Source organism: Prunus mume, linkage group LG2 (assembly GCF_029339155.1).
Source record: "Prunus mume cultivar Tortuosa linkage group LG2, ASM2933915v1, whole genome shotgun sequence".
NCBI lineage: Eukaryota > Viridiplantae > Streptophyta > Magnoliopsida > Rosales > Rosaceae > Prunus > Prunus mume.
Window position 1 is genome coordinate 13,025,404 of NC_142699.1, and position 24,063 is coordinate 13,049,466.

Below are 24,063 nucleotides of genomic sequence, written 5' to 3' on the forward strand. Positions count from 1 at the left end.
AAACTTGTATGAGACGGGCAAAAAGTTATCACGAGTGACATGTAATGATTGACCGACAACAGCTTAAATAGCGATATGATATCCTTGTTTCACACAAGTGTTTCTTCATAAAAACATGGACCAACAGCAACAGCAATAACGGAACAGTTTTCCGCATTTGACAATGTACCAGCTGAGAAGGGTTCATCTTTGTTTGGTGGAGGAAATTAAAATCTAAACAAAAAAGACAACAACAACTTACATGATCAGATTAGTATTCAAACAAGCAAAACATATTTATTTACTGCCTTGTCTCATATAACTTATCATGGATGTTTTCTCTGGGTTCATCGAGTTTAAAAACACTAATTATGCAGATTTAAAAGAAAAAACAAATTAAGCAATTGGGCAGACGGGAATATTATGAATATGATTAGGAATTGGTACAGCCTAGAAGCTAGAAAATTGAGGACGGTCCAGCAAGTATTTATTTTTTAGGGTCAATGACTCTAAGCAATTAGGTGGTGTCTTTATCAATTATACATCAACTCATTCTCCATCCACACACATTATTCTTCTTCTCATTATTGCCCACCCCCACCTCCACCTCACCCACTGTACGGACTCTCTATAACCAAGGAAGAGTAAGTGTTGATTATCCTAAATTAACCCAAATCTAATCCATTGTTAATTGATGTTTACGCATAATAAACTTCAACCCTTAAAGTTCTGTACGTCTTGATTGTGAAAGCTTTGAAATAGTTGTTGCTGTTGAATAAGTTACAAATCCACCGCCGCCTCAAATGAATAGAGTTGAGTTCTTGAGGCTTTGTTTTCTTAAAAATTAATTAGTTGTTAATCATATATGATGATGCTGATTTTGACTCTGGAAGGTGAGATTCCTTTTTTAAGCGTGGGTCTAATTTTGAGACCCGCCCCTGCATCTGCATGCTCATCACGTACTACAAATTAATCTTATATATTAGTAGGCCATTATTAGGTCTACTAACAATGAGCCCTCCTAGCTAATACTCTAGCTATTCGGATTTTATTCTGATTTCTCAAGAATAAATCACGCAGAATAAATCACGCATCTTTGAATTCCATCATACAACGTTTTATTAGTTTTAATTGCTCACGTTATCTGTCATAACATTACGTGACATGAAAATCATCACACTCAAAATTTACTCGTCAACCTCCTATGTTCCTTGATTCATTTTAGGACTAAGTCTAACATTAATTCAATTTTCTTGGTATCCCTTTTAAGTCTAATAATCACATATTAACACACTCTTTTTCTCCTGGCCATTTCCCTCGTCAATTGCCAACATAATTTTCTTTTACATTAAAGAGATAGGGCCAGCCAGTTGGTGATCTTTCTTAAAGAAAAAAAAAAAAAAAGAAATATACATATGCATCTAACAATGGTTTGTTCCCGATATATTCCAGCAAGGAACAAGTTACATGATGATATCATTGTTCGCTCACCGAGATAGATATCATATTCTGGTAAATAACTTTGTAATTGAACAGAAGTTTCACTGGGAAAGTGAAAACAACAGTGGAAATTTTGATATGGATGGAGGAATTGGAATCCATGAATGAACACAAGCAAGCACCAGTGCCAGTTGAAGAAGCAATAACTGTCTTTATGTTTTCTTGGTTGTTGGGAAACAAATTTATTTACAAAAATCCAATTCCAGAGAAAAGAGAGAAGAGAAAAAGCAAATGCTTTAGGACTTCACTTTCTCTATTCCCATGGGCGAAGATCTGCCTTTGCCTTTACCATCACAAATAATTCCATTCCATTTCATTTCATTTTCTCTCTTGCTTGCTGTCTCAGATATGCTTGCTTGCTTGTCCTTGCCATCATCGAATCTTTCATATTTTTTTTTTCCTCTTCCTCTTTTCCTTTCTCTCTCCACCTTCCCTTTTTTTCCCGTTCCTATCAATCTGCACTTGTCAGTATCCATCTGAGTGTTAGATCATGATCGAGAATGAACGCATCCCCACCTTCTCTTTCTCTCTTTTCAGAAAATCAAACTCTCTGTTCCTCACTTTTTCCCCTTTTTTTACATCCCCAGATTGCCATCACATCTTCTTCTTTCACGCATTCTTTTCTTTTCTTCCAAACAAAAACCGACAAATAAACTACACTCTGCACCATTCAAAATGCATGTCCAAATTTTGTATCGCATCGTAAAATCAATGCCATTAATTAGAAAACAAAAGGGAGGAAGTTAAGAACAATCTGGTTCTATACTTGTATATGCTGTAAACAAAATTATGAAAAAAAAGTGCTACATTATTAAGCCATTAGCAATGGCACGATTTGTACGAACATGGGTGGTTTCATACACAGGAAGTTCTTCAAGATACCTTTCTTTCCCAATCACCTTAAGGTGATCGAGCTCGAAAAGATCCGAACTTGAACAACTAGCCGCATCATCTTCATCATCAACATAATTATAATCTCTGCTCACTGAATCCTTCTTAACTTGGTTGCGATGGCAATCTCTTAAAACCTCTCTGGCTGCTTCTTCTACCTTCCTGTTTTTCTCCAACACTTTGAGCTTAAGCTCTTCCTCTGCTTTTCTCGACGGTGACCTGCCAATTTTCCATGCAGTTGGGACTGTGACAGGCATTAGGCCTTGATCTTCTCTTTCGTACAAACATTTGTGCCCACACGGCCTACAATCTTCGTCAACAATCACACTCACTGGATAAAAATGAACCGATCTCTTAACCCCATTTCGCAGTTTTTCTCTCGTAGAAGGCGAGTTCTTACTTAAACATGATCTGGAAAATGAAGAGGCTGATGAACAAGTTGAGGCTTGCCCCGACTTCAATTTTTTCTCTGCACTAGCATCCTCGTACCCTCCGATTGATGACGTGCTCTTTGTTTTCTTGGATTGCCCTGTGGTGAAGATTGAATTGAGGAAATTCGCAACCTTACCGCCCGGTGAAATCGGTTGTTTCACCCTTTTGAGATTGTTATAAATCTTCAAGGCCCTTGATTTGGACTTGATTATACCTTCCTCAAGCTTTGGAGTCGGCTCTGAGGCACAACTGTAATGATAATCGTCGAACATATGCACTTCCCTCTGTTCATAAAACAGAGTCCTCTGTTTCCTCTCTGTTTTTATCTCTATTTTCTCTTCTGTTTTTGCCGATCGAGCAGAGACGCTGGTGCGAACCGGCTTGGGCCTCGGCGGAGCGAAGCATGAGGATCTTGGTTTAGAGCCGTACATGGATTCAGCATCCGAAGATGAGAACCCACCAGAGCTTGAATCAGAAGAGCTGGAAGTGGAGCTGAAAAACAGACCATCAAGATCACGATCATGGTCATGGTCTGGTTTTCTATCCAATTCGGTGAGACACTGCCTTCTCTGTGTTCCAACCTTCTCGCTAACCTTCTTCTCCATCCATTTTTCTATCAAACAAGCTCTGCGAAGGCTGGCCATCTCGTCTTCTTCAACAGCTCTGCTGGTTTTCACCCCACTTTTGCTCTGTTTTTTGGCTGCATTGTGTCTTTATAAAACTTTGAGTCCCCGCGGTTTCTGGGGTCACCCTCGTCAATTGAGCTGTAAATTTTGTCCAGAAGACTGGAAGAGAAAGATGGGTTATTCTTTTCACGCCTGTATCTATCGTCTCTCAGTGTGTTTTCCCACCTCGACATTTTTCTGTGTTCTGAAATGAGATAGAAATGTATCAAACGAAACAAGGCAGAAAGAGAAAGTTGAGGGTTTTAGAGAAAACCGGAGGAGTTTTAGTTTTTGTGTCTCCTTGTGTCTGCTTACAGGGAATCAAAAGCTGCAATGGAACTGTAGGGTGTGGAAATTGAGAGAATGGGCACTGTTTGAGCTCAGCAAGTGTCGAAATTTTCTGGGCTTTTGGGAATGAAGAGAAGGACGCATGAAGAAACAAAGCAATCGATGCTTGTCTTTTAGTCTAGAGATAGAGAGAGCAATGAGAGCGAAAATGGCACGCCTTGAAGGAGGAGGGAGTGAGGGAACAGGGGAAGAGAGAGAGGGCTTTATAAAGGTCGGCACGCGCGTGCATGTCCATCCTAATTGGAGCCAATGCCAGATTGGCAGTCGATGACGTGGCGCTAAGCTTGCCTTTTGATATGCCCAAATTGCCCCTGCCTTTGACGAGCAAATGACGCTCTGACCCCTGACATGGCTCACCTTCCATTTCGAATTTGAAGCCGTTGATCATGTTTGAAGGGTGGACAAAGCCTGTTATGGCACAGACAAGCCTTTGTACGTGACACTTGCTGTTAGCCTTGTAATAATAATTGGCGGTCCACATCTTGGTGTGAGGTAAAAAGTAAAGTTTTTGTTTGTGTTTTTTTTTTCTTTTTCTGACAATGTGATATTTTAAATTCATTCTATATACATCTAGAAAGAGATCGAATTTGAGTGTAAAGAAACCGGAATACTATTTTGGGCAACTAACCTAACGGACAGTAGGTTTGTTTGTGGATTTTGACAATTTCTTTCACGCATATTTTTCAAGTTAAAACGCGTTTTGTGAGCTGAAGTTGGGGCCTTTAAGGTGCAAATGATTAAGCGAAATGAAATGAATTGAAAAAAATAAAGAAAAAAGCAGGGTAATTGAAATTGTTATTAATGTGATTATGTTTTGTAGCTGAATATAATTCAATATTTTGGGTGGTAATTAATAAGGTTTGTTTAGTCCAAGAGCGGTTGACAACCAAGATTTGGAATTCCGTGGGGAATGTTTTAAATCAGAAGGAAAATATATTATTCAACATTTTAAATAAAGTCATGAGTTCGAGTACTAACATACGTGTTGTGTTGTGTGTGTGAGTTTAATATATTATCGCTCTCTCAATATAAAAAGTCCAAAAAATAAAAAATTGATGTTGAGGCTGAAGAAGGAAGGTGGCGGGCGAGGTGGTGCGCTATATTTTAGGTCTCATATTGAGCTGGCACGCCCTTAACTCATAATAAAGAGGAGGAAAATAATACAATTAGAAATATGATCTCTCTTCTTATCTTGTTTGGACATTGTTTTTGGTAGTTTGTCATATTAATGATATGACAATAAATGTTTATTTGTTCTAATAATTTTGGTGGGTATGCAGTTTTAATGATTGGAATAATATATAATTAGTTCTATCTAACCAAGTTACAAACAAACAAACCCCATAAAAACATAGATATTATACTGTGTGTTTAGGTAGAACCACGACTCTTATTAAAGTATTCAAAGTGCAACTTTTACATAAATACCAACGAATGGAACCACAAGAAAACAGATGGATTCACCAATAAAAGATACTGGTGGTGGATGGATATAAAGAATTACAGAATCTATTTTTATTATTATTTATAAATGAATAAATAAATTTTGATTTTACTGGAGTGATTCTTGTGAGAGTTGAGGGCCCCACACTGCTTTTATTGATGTTATTATGATATTTTGAATTTTGAAAGTGGTAAGCTCTGTTACCAAAAGAATAAAAAATAAAAATGGAAATGACAGGTAAAAGGAGGATTACTTACAAGTGGATGAAACAAGGCCTCTGATTGAATCATGGGAAAAATCTAGCCTTTAACCACGGTTTATATTTTTTTTATTGGAGGAGCCTGCAAAGTTGGCCTTTAATCATGGAGATTTAATCTGGGAGCCTCTCAGTTTCCCATCTTTGAGCGATGAATTTGATGAACGGCTCTCTGGAGCCTTTGATCAAGTTGAAAACTCAATGAGTTGACTTTAGTTAAAAAGTTCAAATTTGATTTCATTAGTCAAATCTGTTTCAACATTAGCAGTACAATTGATGACCAATTTGACATTTGGTATGCATGTCTTTTTCTTATATATCAATTTATCATATTATTGACGCGAGAAATACGAGAAACACAAGTACGTTTTATTCTAACGAAAACTCTCTTGAAATACATGATAAATGGAGGTTAGACAGAAACTTTAGTGCATTTAATTGATTAAACCCTACCCAGAAGCACTGACAATAACCATGTCTGCATGATATATGAACTATTAAGTGGTAATTGAAGTGCTATTAGGATTATCAAATGCAAGAGTATACCACTTGCATTTCTTGTTTCCTAGTCGTTAAAACAAACAAAATCATTAACTTGACTGAAAAGGATGGCTTCGACTTACATCAAGATCCAAACAAACCCCACCAGTGCCTTAAACTACATGGCAACTACCAAGGATCTGCCCCCAAAACCCTAGCCAAGATCACATGATTTTCCCATTTTGGTTTGTTCATGTTCATCCATCCCAGGACATGGGCTATGATGTCTGCAACATCCATAGCCCTTTATGCACCCTCAGCTTATGATATAAAGTGGAAAGACAAAGAAAGGTCTTTGATTTGGTCCCTTAATCGGGTTTCGAACAGTAGCCCTGCCATTTTGATTTAGGGTTAAAATAAGATACATGTAAGGTGGCTTCCACCAACAATTAGACAATCATCTTATGTACTTTCGCAATTTGATGGCCATGGATCTTTGAGAGATTAAATATTATGTAGGCCCTCCGTTTAGGACTTTGGCCATACCAATGCATTTTAGCTAAGAAAAAATATGCCAACAGGTCACCTTCGTTGAACTTGACTAGTGCTACAAATGGGGAACCCAGCTCAATGTGGCTTTAAAGTGTGACCCACAGCTTTAATTCTTGCTATTGCATAATTTCCAAGCGTCTTCTATGTTATAGGTCATGCATAAACTAAATATGAAATCTCTTTTGTAACATTATATTCAATCGCTATAATGATTGTCATCCACCTAATCAGTTGATTCATGTTTCACGTATCTCATTTTGATATATATGTTCAAAACTTATCGTGATTATATATTTTAATTACTCAAAGAGGAGAGAGGGATTTGAATTTGGAACATCTTCCGATATTGAGAAAAGAAGCACCGCTATACTAAGAGATAATTAGTATTGCGATTGCATTCATACAATGTTGATATGAATTGAAACTACAAATAATCTAAACTTACAATGAAACAAGTACACATATCCCCTAGTGGTCATTGTCATTTGCCCTCACAATGATAAATTCATGGATCCGCTGGTGACATAAGTTATGACTCAGAAACATTTCACCATCCTCGAAATGTTTAATTTTTTTTTTTGGGTTGGTTTAAAAAAAATTGAATCAATATAAATAGATAGAGCATGTTATGAACAGTAGCAGAGAATATCTGGCTACAGCAGGAAGCCCAGCTTCTCAATAAACTTTTTGTCTGCTGTAAATAGAGCAATTCCAAGCGTAATGTACACGTTGGCAGTAAACATTATGAAGTTTTCTGGGACCCAAACGTGCATTTGCACTCGTAGACCACGTGAGAAAGCATGGGCTCACGCACACCTCATAACACCTCATTTCTGTAGGGTACCACGAACATATGAACAGTGCTCTGAGTCATAGCTTATGACCTTGATTAAAATTTTCTTCTTTCTGTGGGAGGAATAAGATGAGGCTGCACTGCTCTTAATTTGTACAACGCCAACCGTAGGATGATGCCCTTTGTAGATTTGGTCATATGAGCTAAATATCTATATGTCAAAAAGTAAAGAATGAAGTGTTTTTGTGTGCGCCTAAGGTAGGGAAAAGACATTGAATGAGTTGTGGTAACCTGAGCTCACTCGTCCGTATCTTTTTTCTAAACGTTGATATGTGTACAACTTATGAGCGACTGGCTGTAGTATCATTCAAAATTATTTTCTTATGGTCATGTTTGGTTCGTGAAAAATAAGACTTGGAGATGAGAAATTAATTGCTTTTCCATATTTGGTAAATTCAGGCATGAGAAATTATTGTCGATCTATGGAAAAGTAGAAGAGAAAGTGAAGTCATCCTCTCAATTTGAGTTTTGTTTTTCTTCATTTTGAGAAAGTTTGGGAAAATGAGTCAATATTAAATAAACATTTTTCATTACCATTTTGTCTCCATTAACAATTTAGAATTACAATATATCATTAAATGCATTATTTTTTATTTGATTTCATATGAATATAATTGAAAAGTTATACAAATTTTGTTTTCTATTCATACTTAAAACAAACATGAGAAATGAAATAAAGTGATATTTTTCGGTTACTTTTTCCCAATAATACCAAACGTGGATTAGTGATGAAGGTTAAATTACATTAAATGGGTAGGTGAAAGAAAACACTTTTACGGATATGAAAGAGCTGTCTTTTTTTCTTTGTTTTTCTTTTTTCATTTTTGGGCAAGTATGAAGTGACTTTATCAAGATCACGCCAAACATGCACTAGTTTTGTTTGTGAAAGAGATGTGCTGTTGGGATCCCAAGGGGGTGAAGAAGAAGATAGTTCCTGTGAGGAGAACAGTGGACAAGAAAGAAAGAAGGAGAAAGAGACACACACACACAAACTGTGCTATTTTCTTTTCCCAACAAAGCATTGGCAGCATATTTATTTGGCAGGCAAGACATTGTAATATAATGTTACTCTACTGGTTCTGTTTTACTCTGTGAGTTTCCTGACAAGCCAGCTTTCTCTCTCTCATCTTTCTCTGTCTCTCTCTGGTTTGTGTCTCTGCCTCCAGGGAAAGAGAGAGGGGTTGACGAGTGGTGATGAGGACCAAGGCTAATTTTGTACATTGCCATGCTGTACCCACGTGCACTTAGCTGCTTTCCTACCTGGGGTCTCCATCTTCACGTGCACAGGTTGCTTGCACAGTTCATTGTCTGATGGGCCTCTCTCATTTATGGCCTTCTGCAATTCTTCTTCTCTCCCTATTCAATTTCGGGGCCCAAAACTGTTTTAGCAGCAGAGGTCCTACACCCCTCCTCCTGCTTGCTCCAAAAACCCCACTTTGCAAGTTGCAACGAAGCACAGAGAAAACATCAGTTCAAGCTTCGACATCAAATTATTCTTTGCAGGGAAGATTGCCTCCCTTATACAAGAATATGACCGATCAATTGTTATATCGTCAACGCTATCTTGATTTAGGGGTATTTCTTTTCTTAACGTTCAAAAAAATTCACTCGACCTCAAGTGAATCAGCCCTGGCCAAGAATCCAACCGACACAATGCATATTTTACATCTTACCACTTTAGTATTGAAAATGGGTTTTAATAAGATCCAGTCAGGTTTAAGTTTGTTAATAATGTGCATATTATTACTTGATCATTATTATTATTATTATTATCATGTTGCATAATTGAAAGTATATGCTGCACTGCATGAATATGCATCATCATCTCCACATAAAAGCACCTTTGTTATCAAAACATAGACAAAGAAATGCACAGCAAATCCAAGTATCTCGGTACAATGACAATAATTGGAGTCTTCGATAATAACATGGTCTCTTTATTTGTTCTAAAAGTAAAACATGTGGTTTCTCACTGGCACTTCTTCCTTCAGGCATAATAGGAATCTTCTAACCATCTGTAATCATTGAGAATTCAACCTCTGAACATCTACCAATTGGTAAAGATCACCTCGTCTTTGCTTCAGTAAGGGAAGGTTTGTCCTGCATAATTTGGAACAAACTACTTTAAACACTTATATAAAATATCGAAAAAATATTACAAATTTATAAATAAACCCAATTCTAGACATGTATTTATAAAAAAACCCAAACACTATTTAAACATAGAAACACACCCAAAATCAACCCCAAAGTCAACAATTGTATATTTTTTGGGTGTGTTTATAAATGGGTTTTGAGTGTGTGTAATGATGGATTTTGGGTGTGTTTATAAAGTGTTTAGAGTGTTGGGTTTTTTTATAATTTCAGCTCCCATTTTGGGTGTTTTAGTGAAACTCCCAAAAAATATTTCATCTATAAATCTAAGGAAAAAAAAAATACTTAGGTTGGAAACCGTATCTCACCGTCTAAGCTCAAGAAGTGAATAATCAACCTCTGCTATGATTATTGCCTCTTCATGTTCTGTAGTCGCCAGTACTTCTCCAAACTGCCACATTTAATTCTTTTAGTGATACTCTGTATGCAAATACCTTGCAATCGCAAAAGCTTCAACAAGTAGCTAAATGCTGAACCTTGTTTTATCACTAAAAAGTAGAAAGGGAGAACTTGCCAATGAATGGATCTGCTAAAGATCCAACGGAAGCATGCTTTATATAGCTAAAAGTATGTATCCACTTACTGGTCCGACTAGGGTGGAGTGGCCCCATGCCACATAACCGGCTCCAGCATCTCGAGCAGGCGAACAAGTTGCCACATATAGCTGACAACCCACAGAAAGCCACCCATGAGAAATTGTTGGAGTTAACACGGAAGATGATAATCAACACAGTAATTAGAATAAAATAGTGACTTGAGTCTATGCTTCTAGTGATGTAATCTTATCACGAAGTTCTGTTTGTATCATGATACAAGCTCTAAGTTTCTTAACAAATGTAAACGAGGATGTGCATCTCATATAGGACATATGTTAACCACCTGGTTATCTACAGCCCTGCAGAAGACATAGCAAGGCGAATCTCAGTGAAAATTACTACATAAAGAATTGCGGATAAAAAATTCAAAATAATATAAATTATGCAATATTTTAATTGATACCTCGCCCTCTGTAATAATTCCCAGTGCAACGGTCCAGTAGTCATGTTAAAAGCCCCAGGATAGCATATCAAGTGAGCACCTGATGTCAACAAATTAATACTGTTACCATTCAGTATTTCCAACTGCAGAAATTACAGTCCTTCACTTGAAAAGGAATAAACAATCGAGAGATAATTCCACTTCCTCTTCAATATTAAGTACATTAGTTAACATGTAAAGAAGAATCCTGTGGCAGATTATGTGTATTTGGAATTTATTAAATCTAAATAGTTGTGTACAACAATAAAGAATTATCATGATACTGATTACAGAAAGAAAAACCCTTACTTTTATTAGTGTAACAATGCCCAGAAACAATGGAAACAAAAATTAATTGCACATGTCCATGGAAAGCAAAAGAAAAGGCTAACCTCTTGCTCCATAAATCATTGCTAGTTCCTGAAACCTAATGTCATAACAGATACCTATGCCAATACGCCCAACTTCTGCACTAAGCATGTGATAGTTAGTATCCCATCCTTAATGAATGATGATAATTACTTTCAACCAAGGAATACGAGTTTGTGTAAACAAAATAACAAATGACATCACTTGACTTTGACCCCAACCAAAACAGAAAGTTGTAATAGTCACTACTGCACAAACTGAGCATTATACCTGTGTCCACAATGGTAGGAGTCTGCCCTGCTGTAAGAGTCTTTGATTCAATAAAGGTAATTTTCCCAGGGATGTCAATATCAAATAGGTGTATCTGCAATCACATCCGGAATCAGTAAGAAGCAAAGACTGACAAATAATTTCCTTTGACAGGTAAGCATTAAATGTTCAAACCATCATGTGTCCCAAACGTGAAGGTTTGTTCAATCAAAGGAAAAGTATCCTCATTTGCAAAGAAAATGAAGTGAGCAATTTTTCAGTCCAGACCATCCCAGGGCAGTAGGCCTCCTGTGTTGGGGCAGGCCCCATGCACAATAAACAGTCCAGATTTTGATTGATGCTATTCATTGAGCTAGATCCAGATAAGTCCAAGAGGCAGTCACATTCCTCGGGTGGGTCTGGTTGATACACTAGATGGTATTATCACTTACCCCGTTATGTTAGGCTTACAGCATTACCTTCCTATGTTTAGCTAACAGCTTCCCATCAGTGCCAAAGACACAAGAAGTATTGTACAACCGATCCCCAGAACGCTCTGCTATAGATCCGCCAACAATGGTGATCTTCAGACGCTGAGAAACCTCAGACAGCATGGCTGTTGAAGGAGATGCATCGCCACCTGCATCAATGTCCTCAGCATAAACCGGGAAGCTATCATTTGAATACGGACCATTCCAAATTTCCTGGCAAACAAAGAAGCAAACACAAATGGAGACCAAAGGGTTAGCACTTTCAACTTGAAAAATGAGTTGATAAACACCATTTGGTCAGATTAGGTCGGCTTCTTAAAGGTTTTTTTTAAAAAAAAAACTTAAAAGGTGAGTTTATAAGCACCATTTTATCTGATTAGGACGGTCTCTTCAACATATTAATGTTCTTATATACTTCCACGCCTCCTTTTGATGTTAACATCTCTGTTTAGTGGGTACAGTGAATAAAAACGACACCCAGTTTCATAGCCGATAATAAGTGAAGTTATGAGAGGACGAAGTTCCCAGTCTATGCCATGGCATATGCTAATTTCACGTGGAAGCATGATAAGAAATACAGACCTCAAGCTATATTGTCCTATGGGCATCTAAAACTTGATTTATCTGAAAAACATCCGTATCCAAACATATTATCCTTCTTAAAGAAGCAATGGGCAGGCTAATTATAATCCATAATCAACTTAAACCAGTAAGGTCAATGAGCACACAACAGAAAAACACACAAAAAACACACAAGGATAAGGATTTAGTAAGAGGGTGAATAGTAAAAACTCACAGGGAGGAGAACAAGCTGGGCGCCCTTTGCAGCAGCGTCCTCGATGGCCTTACGGGCATGGGCAATGTTCCTCTCCTTATCAGCCGTCACCGCCAATTGGCACAGTCCAATCTTAAACTGCACCCACCCACATAAAAAACCCAATTCAAATTCAACCTCCAATCTCTAAACAATACAACAACACAGAGAGACATTATGAGATAGCTTGCCTTGGTGACGGGAGGGGTGGGCAAGGGAAGGGCAGGCGGGACCCTGGCTGCTTCGGCCTTGTAAGCGGAGGCCATTGTCGACGAGAAATTAGCTGTGTGGATTTTGGAGCTGCGGCTAAGACCGATGCTGCTGCTGCTGAGGGACTTGGCGGGTGCGATTGGGGCGAGGAAAGATGGTGGAGGAGAGAGGGGCTTTGGGTGCAGCCAAATGGAGCGAGAGAGAGAAGAGGAGGAAGATGAAGCGCAGTGGTGGGGAGGAAGATTCTTGGTGCTGATCAGAGTCGATAGCGCTGCTTTCATTTCACTTTCACTTCCTTCTACCCTCTCGTCACTTCTTCACTTGATTTGGTCTTTGGGGGCGTTAAAACGTTTTTTCACTTTGGCAGAAAAAAAACGTTTTTTGACCTTTTCTGACGTGTTTTGCTTTTTCAGAGTTTTAGACAGCTGGCGTTGCAAATTTTCAATTGGGCTTCAGAATGACTTGGGCCAAAATGTTTGAGCTTCAGGAACAGAGGAATTAGATCCGTACTGTGGAACGCATAACACCCGATCACAACCGCACACTTTTCGAAATCCCAAAACAACCGGCTCAGTCTCAAACAGTCATAAACTGTCACTCGCGCCTTCTTCCTCTATATCTTTGCACCCTCTCAAACATTCCCAGTTTTACAATTCAAAAGAAACCCTGTTTCAATTTCGCTCTCAAGCACCAAAGTATCAAACTTTGGTGCTTGAGGCCTTCAGATCGCTTTCCATTTACGCACCACTTGCAAAACTCAAACAACAAAAAGGGCAAAAACCTTTCACATTGAGAGGAGACTTTGAAGAATCGTGCAGTCTTGTAGAAAGATATAATATGGCAGATCCAAGGGCTGTTGTACCATACCATGACCCATACGATAGTGGCCCGTATACCGAGATCATGAACTTGTTGAATGATTCTGAACATCCAAGAATTGATGAGAATAATATACCAACATTGGAGGGATCGCTCGCTTCCCCCAATCCAACTCCTATGTTTGATGAAGAAATTCAAGACGTTGATGAGCCTTTAATGGATCAGGCAATGTGGGATTTCATCTATGGTTCTGATAATGGAGGAGAGGGTATTAATTCACAAGCGGGTCCTTCGCAGATTTTCACAGAATCGAGCGGTACTAATCCCCCAAGAGGAGATGGCAATGAACAGAATCATGGTTTGGGCAATGTGAGGCCACTTTCAGTTTGGCCTCTGCCATCAGACCCCATTAACTGTACTTTTTGCCAAGTTTTTAGGGAAATAGTACACTTCAATAGTAAGTTTTGTGTTCTTTCTTGCATTAGTAGAATTAGTTTTGTGGGTTTTATTCAATTTTAGCGTTGAAGACTGTACTAATTTCGCTTTTCGTATTGGATGGAAGGCGACAACGTTATGAAACTTGAGATTCATGGAAGACTCGGTGTAATCTGTCACGCAATTCTTCAGAGTCGGCCCAATGCCAATGTGAATTCTTCTGGCAATCATCAGTATCAAATACTTGAGTAAGTTTTTGTACCCCCTTTTCATTGTAGATTGAAGGGTTGGCACCAAGGATTTGATTTGTGTTATTGTTTTTTCTTTTATTTTTTGAATTAGTTTTTGCAAGACACCAGGGGAGGAGGTGAAGCAATTTCTGATGCAGTACTGCTTAGAAAGAAAGCTAGAAGGGTACATTATGCAGCAAGATCCATTGACATTCTTTTATGAGGCACTCTGCGTTGGAGTGGATTGGGATGCCATTCTGAACCCCACCGATGACTTCGATTTTCCACCATCTCCACCGGATTCAGGTTCGTGCATTCGATCTGCCTTGTGCACTTGTACAATCTAGGAAATTTTATGTTCAAACAAGGGGTTGAGTTAAATTTTCTATTTTATTTATTTATTTCAGGAACAGCAGGTGATTTGGAAAAACCTGCTGCAGTTCAAACAGAGGCTGCCGAGCATGAGATTGAGACGAATCCTAGGATTTCCCTTGCAGAACAGGTTGTTGCTAACCTTTTTCAATACAAAAAGCTCTTACAGTTTGCCTACAATAATTAGATAAACATTAGTACACATATATATTTTCTTTTGTTAACTTAGTCATTTGTTTCATGCTGGGGGAGTAGTGCAGAGGGAGAGAACAGCAAACATGACGTTGGATGATCTTCGTGATTACGTCCATCTTCCCATTGAAAAAGCTGCTCGGAGATTGAATGTCTGCCCAACTGTAGTCAAAAGGATATGCCGCCGGAATGGATTACGTAGATGGCCTTCTAGAAAGGTTTGTCTTCCTCTATATATCTTTTTCTATGAAGTTCTTTGTTTCTTCATTTCTCCTATACCTATTTTGTTTTTTGTTTTGTTGTTTTATCACATGTGCAGATTACAAGCATTAATAGGCAAATTTCAAGGTTAAGACCAAGTTTAGATTCAGATGATCCAGAGACAAGGGTGCATGCTGAAGCTGAAATCTCTAGGCTTGAAAGAGAAATAGCTGAACTTGTCCCATAATGTGAATGAAGTACATATCCTGTCTCCCTAGTTTTGCAGTGCAGAGGGGTTACGTATAAATTTTTAAAGAAATTATTTATTTTTATTAAGGAAATGTAATTTTCTCGAGACTGAAAGCAACTTGTACAGAAAATGACTATACATTTGCAGATATTTGACTTGTATTATAAGATTAATTATAGTGATCCTTGTTTGTACTTAACCAACTCTTTTTCTTAATTAGTCTATTGGTTCCCAATCCATTTTTCACATCAATATCCATGTAGAGCGGCCAGCTGGCTGTCTAGGTATTATCTCAATATAATGATTATATATAGACCCCAATGGGATGGCCAAGTTCCCTCACTATAATGTGTAAGACGTAGTAACCTAAGATTAACTTTGAAGTGTTCGTAAATGGATGGAGATTCCTAAGAAATCGATGAAACATATCTTCAGTGAATTCGATCGATAAGATTATGGGAGGCAGTTGTTGCATTTTGAAGAAGAACATAGACATGGCCAGTGCTCAGACACTGGTGTGTGTGAAACAAGTGAAGCAAGAGGAACCAGAAGAGTGGGATGAGAGCATGCCATTGCCTGGAGATATAATTGAAGGGTTTTATAATTCTGAGAGTAGTGATACTATTGCTGATGAGTTTTTTGTGCCTACCAAAGCCAAGTCAGAGCTTACCTCACAGCTTGCTAAGTTCAGCCATGTTGAGGTCATTTGGGTCAAGGTGAGAAGGGGTGAGAGCACACTCAAGCTCCAGACCTGTGTCGTGGCTGAGAAGATTTCGATGCTTCAGAGAAGGTATACCATTAGAGCAGCTACAGATGACAGACATGTTGCAATTTTGGGGGACTTGACCTCAGACCAATGTTCTGAGCTTCAGGGTAGGTTTTTCCTTGACAGATTTTTTATAGTAAAGATAGTGATGATCTCTTGTAGATATGGGACATGTTATGTTGTCATACTATGAATTAGGATCACACATTCTGTTTTGATCCCACATAAACAGCGGTTATGATTCACGGTCTAATAACATAACATTTTGGATTGTCTAACATTAGACAATTAAGGAAGGTCCTCACAAATCAGACAATGAAAACTCTTATTCATCTGAAACCAGTGTGCCCTTGAGTGATCTGTGTTTTATTTGATTTTGCAGAATTGAGCAGGAGTTTGGTAAACGTGGTGTACAGAGGATATAACAAAAGGGGAGTTAAATATGACTGGAAGATGAAAGTTGGTAGCTATTTGCCTGACCAACGTTGCACAATTGTTAGCTCCATTTTGTTCATGCCACTGCCAGGCGAGAAATGCACTGAGGCCACAACAGCCAGGTGCATGGCTTGGTTTTCTGCAGCAGTTGCTTCAGGGGTTCCTCTTGTTTTTGTTAATATTCAAACAGAACAGATCGTGTCATCGGTATCAATCTTTCTTTTTAGTCATCTTGAATTGCTAGTTAGTAACCATTTTATTCTCCGTTTTAATTAGATTTTTTTTTCTTTTTTGTTGAAGGAGAAGAATAATTTGATAGGAAAGGATATGAGTTGGGGTAGGCAACAAAATTACACAACAACAACAACAGTCCAAATAGTGCAAGGCATTAGACTCTGGTTCATGCCCGGAGCTGCAGAAATGCTAGTTGACTTGATACCTCAACCTGGTGAAGTGCGGTTCGGATTGGACATCAAACGCACTGACGAGGTTAGAATCCTGCATGCACTTTTGTTCAGAAAAACTTACCAGAAAAATGCAGCATACCACTACTTTGACAGACTGATACACTAAACTTTCATTTTGTTATGCTTTAAAAACAAGTGCAGGGACTGATTTGCATTCACTCAGTGACAAAAGGTTCAGCTGCTGATCGTTGTGGGCTTGGCAGCCTTCATGAGGAAGCATACGCAAGTGGCCACCAGCTTGTGATGTCTAGGTTAGAGGGCAAGAGCTTGATGCCATCACATGTTAGCTCTGCGGGGCTCATACACTGTTGTGATCACACAGAAATTAAAGAAACTCTTGCCTCGGCCATTGACCAGATGGAAAGAGTTCAGCTTCACCTCATGGCCTGGTCTAACCATTTACTTCCCATTGCTCCGAAAGCTGTTCGCGCCACAACAGTACTCCGGCCGCCAAGTGGCTCCTGTCCCCCGAAAACATGGTGATCATTTTGTAGTTTGACAATTGCAGCTCATCTCACACCTCTACAAATCAAGTCACAAGAATCATGATGTAAATAAAGTGGGGAAAATGTAATATATATCATTCCTTTCAAATACGAGTAATGCTAAAAATTATATTTTCTAATTGCATTAATTATCTTGTATGACATATGTTAGGATCAGTCGTCTACTTTATTTAAATTTATGAAAGCGAGATTAACTTTTATCGTCGAATTTATGTTTGGAAGTGCTTGTATACCAATTATTGTCATTAACAACACCAAGTAGTTGTTATGTAAATTAAAAGTGCTTGTGCAAAATCAATTCTGTTTGCTTAAGTTATTCATAAGTGCCAAAAGTGAAATATGTTCCCTCCAATTAGAGACAATGTCACTATCTTCTTCCTCTGGAGGAAGGCTCTTTGGAAAATCAATGGCCACGCCAGTTAGAGCCCTAACCAACCCATCTCACCCCTCTACAAATCTCTCTCTGTTGACCTGCATAACCTCCCTTCTGCAAACCCTAGATCCACAAAACCCTAACCCCTCAAACGTCAGCTCAGCCTCCCTTAACCAATTCTCACCTCACCTGAACCCAAGCCTAGTTATCCAAGTCATCAAATCTCAGCCCAATCCTTACCATGCCCTCTTCTTCTTCAAATGGTCCTCAAACCCTGATCCTAATCCCAACAACTATTCTCACACCCACAACTGCTACTTGGCCATCACTGAGCTTCTTCTCTCCCACTCCCTCTTCTCCACTGCCTCCTCACTCCTTCAAGAATCCAATAGACTCTATGATTTTATGCTTGGTAGGTTCATCACAACTCATGGCCGCTGCGGCGATATCAGAGCCGCCATAGATTGGTTTTACAAGGCGAAGTCGATTGAGAATGGGCGGTGCTTGTTTTCTTATAATGCGATTCTGGGTGTGCTGGTTAGGGCTAATAGAATGAATTTAGCTAAGGCAATTTATGATCAGATTGTTAAGGAAGCTCTGGTAAATCCGAATGTATGGACTTGTACAATAATGATTAGAGGGTTTTGCCAAAGGGGTGAAATTGAGAATGCCAAGAAGGTGTTTGATGAAATGACTTGCGAGCCAAATTTGATTACTTACAACACTATGATTCATGGGTTTTGTCTAAAGGGTGATTTTGATAGTGCGAGGAGAGTTTTTGGTCAGTTGAGGGAGAGTGAGCATTGTTTGCCTGATACGGTAACGTATACAACTTTGATTGATGGGTATTGTAAGAAAGGTGAGTTGGAGGAGGCAATGGAGTGTATGAAAGAAATGGAGAAGCAGGGTTGTGAGCCTAATCTGTTTACTTACAATGCGTTGATTCATGGTTTCTGTTTGAGTGGTCATGTTAGTGAGGCAAAGAGGATGTTGACAAGGATGAGGTTAAATGGTGTGAAGGACAATATAGCTACACATACGGCCATATTGAAAGGGATTTGCATTGTTGGAAAGGCTGACGAAGCAGTTAAGCATCTTCAAGATATAGTGAATCATGGGATGAAACCGGATGTGGAAGCATATGGAGTCGTTTTTAATGAGTACTGTAAGATGAGAAAACCGGATGGAGCGATGTCCATTTTGAGGGAAATGAGGATGAGAGGCCTAAAGCCAAGTGTTTCAAGCTTTAACAAACTGCTCAAGGTTCTTGTCGAAAACGGGGACCTTGAAAGAGCCATTATTCTTCTAAAGAAGATGCACCAAATGGGCTGCTCTCCAAATTTCTTTTCATATAACACAGTGATATGTAGTCTTTGTAATATGAGAGGTATAATGAGGGAGGTTGAAGAGCTTGTTGGTGACATGCTTCGGAACGGCCACAAGCTTGATACCGCCCTCTACAGTTGTGTAATTATGGGTTATTGTGAGGATGGCAATGTGAACATGGCAATACAGGCTTTCTGTGGAGCATTGGATAATAATCATATTATTAGTTTGGAGAGCTTTTCAATTTTGGTCGAGGAGCTGTGTGCAAAAGGGATGGTCCTTGAGGCTGAGAGGATATTTGAGGATATGTGTAACAGATGCACAGTGGTTGATGTAGATAGTTACAGAAGTGTGCTAGAAAAGAGGGTACTTGATATAAGCAGTGATCCAAGTTCTAATAGGCAAGTGATTAAGATGAATAGAATGGAGTCATGAAGAAGTGAAAATTCTTGATGATCAAGAACATAGATTTGCCATGCTTCTATATGGCATGCCTGATCATTTCCTTCAACATGATCACAAAGCTCGAGTAAGTTTCCTGGAATCTTGAACATAACCAAATTTTCTGGGTTTCAGACTCCTTGTTGTGTTCTTCAGTCAGGGAAGAAGCTTTGCATTTTGGCATTCATCTGGTGCAATGCAAACTATCAATTGAAATGGTTTGGCCACATTCAGCTTTCTTACACGATGATCTTCTGTCTTCATATTATTTTATTTTGCTATAATGCATAAGCAGCACTACTAATGGACATGTACATAATATTTTTTTTCGTCGAAAGATTGAAGATGTCACGTCTTCATTGGTTTTTTTTGTTTTTTTTTTTTCCCATTGTAATTTTTCGGTGCAGCCACGGGTAAAGTTGGGAAGTTACGAATTATTTCTCCCAAAGAAATCGACAATTAACCCAAAAGTCCACATCACTGTCTGCCATTGTAGGACCACAGCCCACTCCTGGAGAACTCGTCGAACTCAGAACCCGGGCCCACTACCATCGTAATCAGAGGAACAGTAATTAACCACTGCCACTGCCAGCGTGGCAAGGTCTTAATTTGAGAACTAATCGTGTTTAGGGCTTTTCGGCTTTGCAAATAGTTGGGCCAGTCTCATCTCATCATCCTCACGGACTCTTCGCTCTTTTATCAAATCCACTTTAGTAATCCATTTCCTTCCGATTTAAATCCGCACCATCTCTCTCTGTCTCTCACACACGCCCACACACAAAACTCCTTCTCTCTCACTCATCAGAGTCAGAGGTCAAATATTTTCCAACCTTTCCCTCCATTTTTTTGGTATTTTCTTCCAGTCTTTCGCTTTTTTCTGTGTCTCTGTAATTGTGAAGAAGACATGGATGCGGGTGCTCTGTACAACCCGCGTACGGTTGAGGAGGTCTTCAGAGACTTCAAAGGTCGAAGAGCCGCCATGATTAAAGCTCTCACCACCGGTATATTTTATCTTTTCCGCTTCTAGTCAACTTTCTACTCTCCGTAAAAGCTATGGAAATTCGATGTGATTTTTCCTTTTTTGTGTTTGCAGAGGTCGAAGACTTTTTTCAGCAGTGTGACCCTGGTAATGGATTTCTCCTTCAGTTTTTTTTGTCATTTTTTTTTTTTGGGTAGTGGTTAATTTTGGTGCGGGCGCTGTTTAGTTATTGACAGAATGTGTTTTTTTCTAATCAATACTGAATAAGGGTTTTTATTCAATCATTTCTGGTACTTTTTTTTATTATTAAAAAAAAAAAACCAACACGTGTGTGAAAGAGATGTTTAAAAAAAAAAATTTGTTTAAAGTAATTCATGAAAAGAAAACCTATAATTAATCTCATTTTAATTTATATTTTTATCTAACAATTTTCTACTTTTAGTCTTGTATCTTTGTTTGCATTTAATTTTCATTTAAAAAAAATATTTATGGAAGTAGAAGCTTCTAGGCTTAAAGGTCTGCCCTTTCTCGTTGTTGATAATTTGCATACATTGGCATTGCTTTAGGTTATGCTTAGAGATGCAGTGGTTGTTAGAGTTTCCGATTAATGCATTCTACTTATTTTCAGTTGGGATTGGGAGCATGTACCACACGTAAGCCTATGTTTGACCTCTTGTAGTAGTTGAAAATATTGCTAAGATAATACCAAATTTCTTATTGAGTACCTTGGAAGAATATGTGAAGAAATTATTATTCTTTTTCAAAGATGCATTATCAACTTGGGTGGGTGCAAATTTAGTAAGTATTTTTATAATTTAAAAATTACTAATAATGAATTTAATTTGTGTTTATATATCTTATTAAAGTTTCAGAATTTAAGTTGAATTACTTTGGCTTGCTTTTAAAGTAAGTTGTTTGAATATCTTAAAAAGGAAATTATGAACCAAGTTTCATACTTTGTTTTGGTGAAAAATCTATGTGAATGCAACAGTTTAATGCTTCCATAATGGTTGATCCTATGTGTGCTTCTCTGTCATACCTTCATTGCTTCCTTGATTTTCATAGAGCATGCAATAGTACCTTAAACATCCTTCATGACAGAGAAGGAGAATCTTTGCCTTTATGGATTTCCAACCGAGCAGTGGGAAGTTAATTTACCTGCTGAGGAGGTTCCTCCAGAGCTTCCGGAGCCAGCACTTGGTATTAACTTTGCAAGAGATGGAATGCAAGAAAAGGATTGGTTATCTTTGGTTGCTGTCCACAGTGATGCATGGTTACTTGCAGTGGCATTTTATTTTGGTGCTAGGTTCGGATTTGATAAGGCTGATAGGTATGGCTCTTTGTACAATATTAACGTGTGGTTTGACTCTGTATGATTCTAATGGGTTCAGATCTTTTAGTTCAGAGGTGAGTCATCACTTTGTTTTTAGGTCAGGCTAGTGTTTTGTTTAATCATTGTCCTTATATTCTAGTTTGCTGGAACCTACTCTTAGTTTAATAGTACTCATCTCTAGTTTGATTTCATTATGTGCTATTACATTGCAATGTTACATGTTGTGTGCTCGCATGCATATGTTTGTTTGCTGTGTATTCTTCTTTTCAGGAAAACTACAATGGCCTAATACTACAAATATAAGTTTTTGATTGAGCACTAGTAAAGTTGATAAATTGTAGCCTACTGTTCACAGCTGTTTTAAGCGGTTGGGTCTGTTCTTCTTTGGGAAAATGAAGAAGGTGTTCATGATATAGTCAGGTTACGTTTTTTGACATCTTTCTGGGAATTTAGTTGAAGCTGTTTGACTTTTAGCTTTTCTTATTTAAATTTTTGATGCATTACACCAATTAAAGAGGAGGCTTAGTTTTGTTGTAATGAAAAAGGAATAGGGAGGGTCATTTTTTGTATTCCTTTCGATAATGTTCTAGTTAGGTACTGTAGCCTTCATTTGGTTGCTTGGAGTCTGCTAACTACAACTCAAAATTTATTTTTGTGTGCTCTTTTCTGGTTTTGTCTTGCATTTCTGTTGTATTTAGGTTCTTCATGTTAGCTTACCATTATGCTGTTGGTATCTGCTTTGCAGGAAACGCCTTTTTAATATGATAAATGAACTTCCAACAATATTCGAGGTTGTGACAGGGACAGTTAAGAAACAAGTGAAGGAGAAGTCATCAAATTCAAATCATGGCAGCAACAGATCTAAATCAAACTCTAAGGTTCGGAAAAACTTGGATTTCTAGTTTCTGAATCTCATAATTTAGTTGCTATTTTCAACTTCAAATTGTTGTGCTAGAATCTTTAAGTTGTCTTTTGGCATGGGATAACTGTGCAAACGTGGAAACTTTGCATTCTTCTTTACGTATCTACAATTCAAAATATAAACTGTGAAATGTCTAGAAATATTGTGATTTCATGCCAACATGAGAGTAAAAGATGAATACATTATTAGTTTTTGGTTTGCTGAACAACCTGGCCACCTTGTAACTTATTGTGTTGGCAAATGCAGCGTGGTTCTGAGCCTCATCCCAGGTATACAAAGGCAGTGCAATCAAAGGACGAGGACGAGGAGGGTCTGGAAGATGACGATGAGGACGAGCATGGTGAGACACTGTGTGGGGCTTGTGGAGAGAACTACGCATCTGACGAATTCTGGATTTGCTGCGACATCTGTGAGAAGTGGTTCCATGGGAAGTGCGTTAAGATCACCCCAGCTAGGGCTGAGCATATTAAGCAGTACAAATGCCCATCTTGCACCAACAAGAGAGCCCGGCCTTAATGGTTTCTGAGGAAGTTGACATCTTATGTATTAGGGTGGTTGACAGCTAATTGTCTCGTAGGTCAGGTTGTCAGTTGGTCTCATGCCTGTAGTTTTAGGATATTTAATCTCGGATGTTGTGTAGGTTGCAAGTCTGCTATTTATTTTAGATATCATCTGCCAGGATGTTTAAATTGAGATTGGAAATCATTTTCCCCTCGTCTCGTCAGTGTGGGATTTGTTATCTATATGCATGATGTGTTTAGTGTTTATAAAATTAACAGCCCATTTCTCAACTTTTATCGATCATTTGACATCTTCTGTCTTATTTCGGCTTAGACTTCTTTCTGGGTGTGTGGTTTTTGAAGTTGGAATTAAATTTGTTTGCTGACACCAATGGCTTCCTCCGTTGAAAAAATTTCAGTGACTGAGCTTATGGACCCGATAGTTGGTCAAAAATAGATTGGCGGGTAATTTTACTCCTCCATGTATACTATCCTTTCGCAATAAGTGATCACGTGTCAAGAAATTGAATTATTCAGCTGGCAACGAGTGATCATGTGCCAAACACATGACTGGATTGTTGTAAGAGGCGATATACACATAGAACAAACAGTTTTTCTCTTTTCTGGTTTGCATAGAAACAAACTTTTTGTGACATGTTCATCTGGTATGGTGTCGGTAGATTATAGAGCAACCCGAAACCGTGAGACCTAACTAGCAGGAGGCGCTGGTATTTTTAGTGCCTATGCATGATCTTGGGTCGTATGATCTTTGTCGTTCATGCTCACTTTAACGGCCGCCCAATTGAGAGTTA

The 24,063-nt window shown here is 38.4% G+C and overlaps 6 protein-coding genes across 9 annotated transcripts; 4 read left to right on the forward strand and 2 right to left on the reverse strand.

The window, feature by feature from the left end:
- Positions 1-1,395: 1,395 nt before the first annotated feature.
- Positions 1,396-3,970, reverse strand: LOC103320661 (protein BIG GRAIN 1-like D). The gene is given in 2 exon segments (XM_008222371.2): positions 1,396-3,508; positions 3,511-3,970. Coding segments are annotated over 2 exon segments (1,377 nt in total). The 5' UTR covers positions 3,662-3,970; the 3' UTR covers positions 1,396-2,282.
- A 5,256-nt stretch (positions 3,971-9,226) lies between these two features.
- Positions 9,227-13,033, reverse strand: LOC103320621 (Nitrilase/cyanide hydratase and apolipoprotein N-acyltransferase family protein). The gene is made up of 10 exons (XM_008222329.2): positions 12,686-13,033; positions 12,477-12,593; positions 11,669-11,893; positions 11,211-11,304; positions 10,964-11,038; positions 10,554-10,632; positions 10,434-10,449; positions 10,138-10,218; positions 9,863-9,945; positions 9,227-9,500 (listed from the first exon to the last, which is right to left on the reverse strand). The coding sequence occupies exons 1-10, from the start codon at positions 12,983-12,985 to the stop codon at positions 9,422-9,424; spliced, it is 1,149 nt and encodes a 382-aa protein (XP_008220551.1). The 5' UTR covers positions 12,986-13,033; the 3' UTR covers positions 9,227-9,421.
- Positions 13,034-13,229: 196 nt separating this feature from the next.
- Positions 13,230-15,342, forward strand: LOC107880544 (RWP-RK domain protein). Of its 2 annotated transcripts, none has more exons than XR_016124435.1 (6): positions 13,230-13,980; positions 14,086-14,206; positions 14,301-14,494; positions 14,596-14,690; positions 14,816-14,970; positions 15,072-15,206. XR_016124435.1 is itself a non-coding variant. In XM_016792417.2 (6 exons), exons 1-6 carry the CDS (start codon positions 13,542-13,544, stop codon positions 15,198-15,200), a joined length of 1,128 nt encoding a protein of 375 aa, XP_016647903.2. In that variant the 5' UTR covers positions 13,230-13,541; the 3' UTR covers positions 15,201-15,342. The 2 variants fall into 2 exon arrangements, 1 of the variants encoding a protein (XP_016647903.2); XM_016792417.2 differs by having other exon boundaries at positions 14,821-14,970; positions 15,072-15,342.
- A 355-nt stretch (positions 15,343-15,697) lies between these two features.
- Positions 15,698-17,465, forward strand: LOC103320659 (uncharacterized). The gene is made up of 4 exons (XM_016791508.2): positions 15,698-16,076; positions 16,352-16,611; positions 16,705-16,893; positions 17,013-17,465. The coding sequence occupies exons 1-4, from the start codon at positions 15,698-15,700 to the stop codon at positions 17,352-17,354; spliced, it is 1,170 nt and encodes a 389-aa protein (XP_016646994.2). The 3' UTR covers positions 17,355-17,465.
- Positions 17,466-17,671: 206 nt separating this feature from the next.
- Positions 17,672-20,155, forward strand: LOC103320658 (uncharacterized). Of its 3 annotated transcripts, none has more exons than XR_016124201.1 (2): positions 17,672-19,605; positions 20,014-20,155. XR_016124201.1 is itself a non-coding variant. In XM_008222369.3 (1 exon), exon 1 carries the CDS (start codon positions 17,739-17,741, stop codon positions 19,509-19,511), a length of 1,773 nt encoding a protein of 590 aa, XP_008220591.2. In that variant the 5' UTR covers positions 17,672-17,738; the 3' UTR covers positions 19,512-19,893. The 3 variants fall into 3 exon arrangements, 1 of the variants encoding a protein (XP_008220591.2); XR_016124200.1 differs by having other exon boundaries at positions 19,925-20,065; XM_008222369.3 differs by lacking the exon at positions 20,014-20,155 and having other exon boundaries at positions 17,672-19,893.
- An 18-nt stretch (positions 20,156-20,173) lies between these two features.
- AL4 (alfin-like 4) lies at positions 20,174-23,542 on the forward strand. Its single transcript, XM_008222328.3, has 5 exons — positions 20,174-20,518; positions 20,611-20,643; positions 21,598-21,826; positions 22,575-22,707; positions 22,998-23,542. The coding sequence occupies exons 1-5, from the start codon at positions 20,422-20,424 to the stop codon at positions 23,265-23,267; spliced, it is 762 nt and encodes a 253-aa protein (XP_008220550.1). The 5' UTR covers positions 20,174-20,421; the 3' UTR covers positions 23,268-23,542.
- Positions 23,543-24,063: the final 521 nt, after the last annotated feature.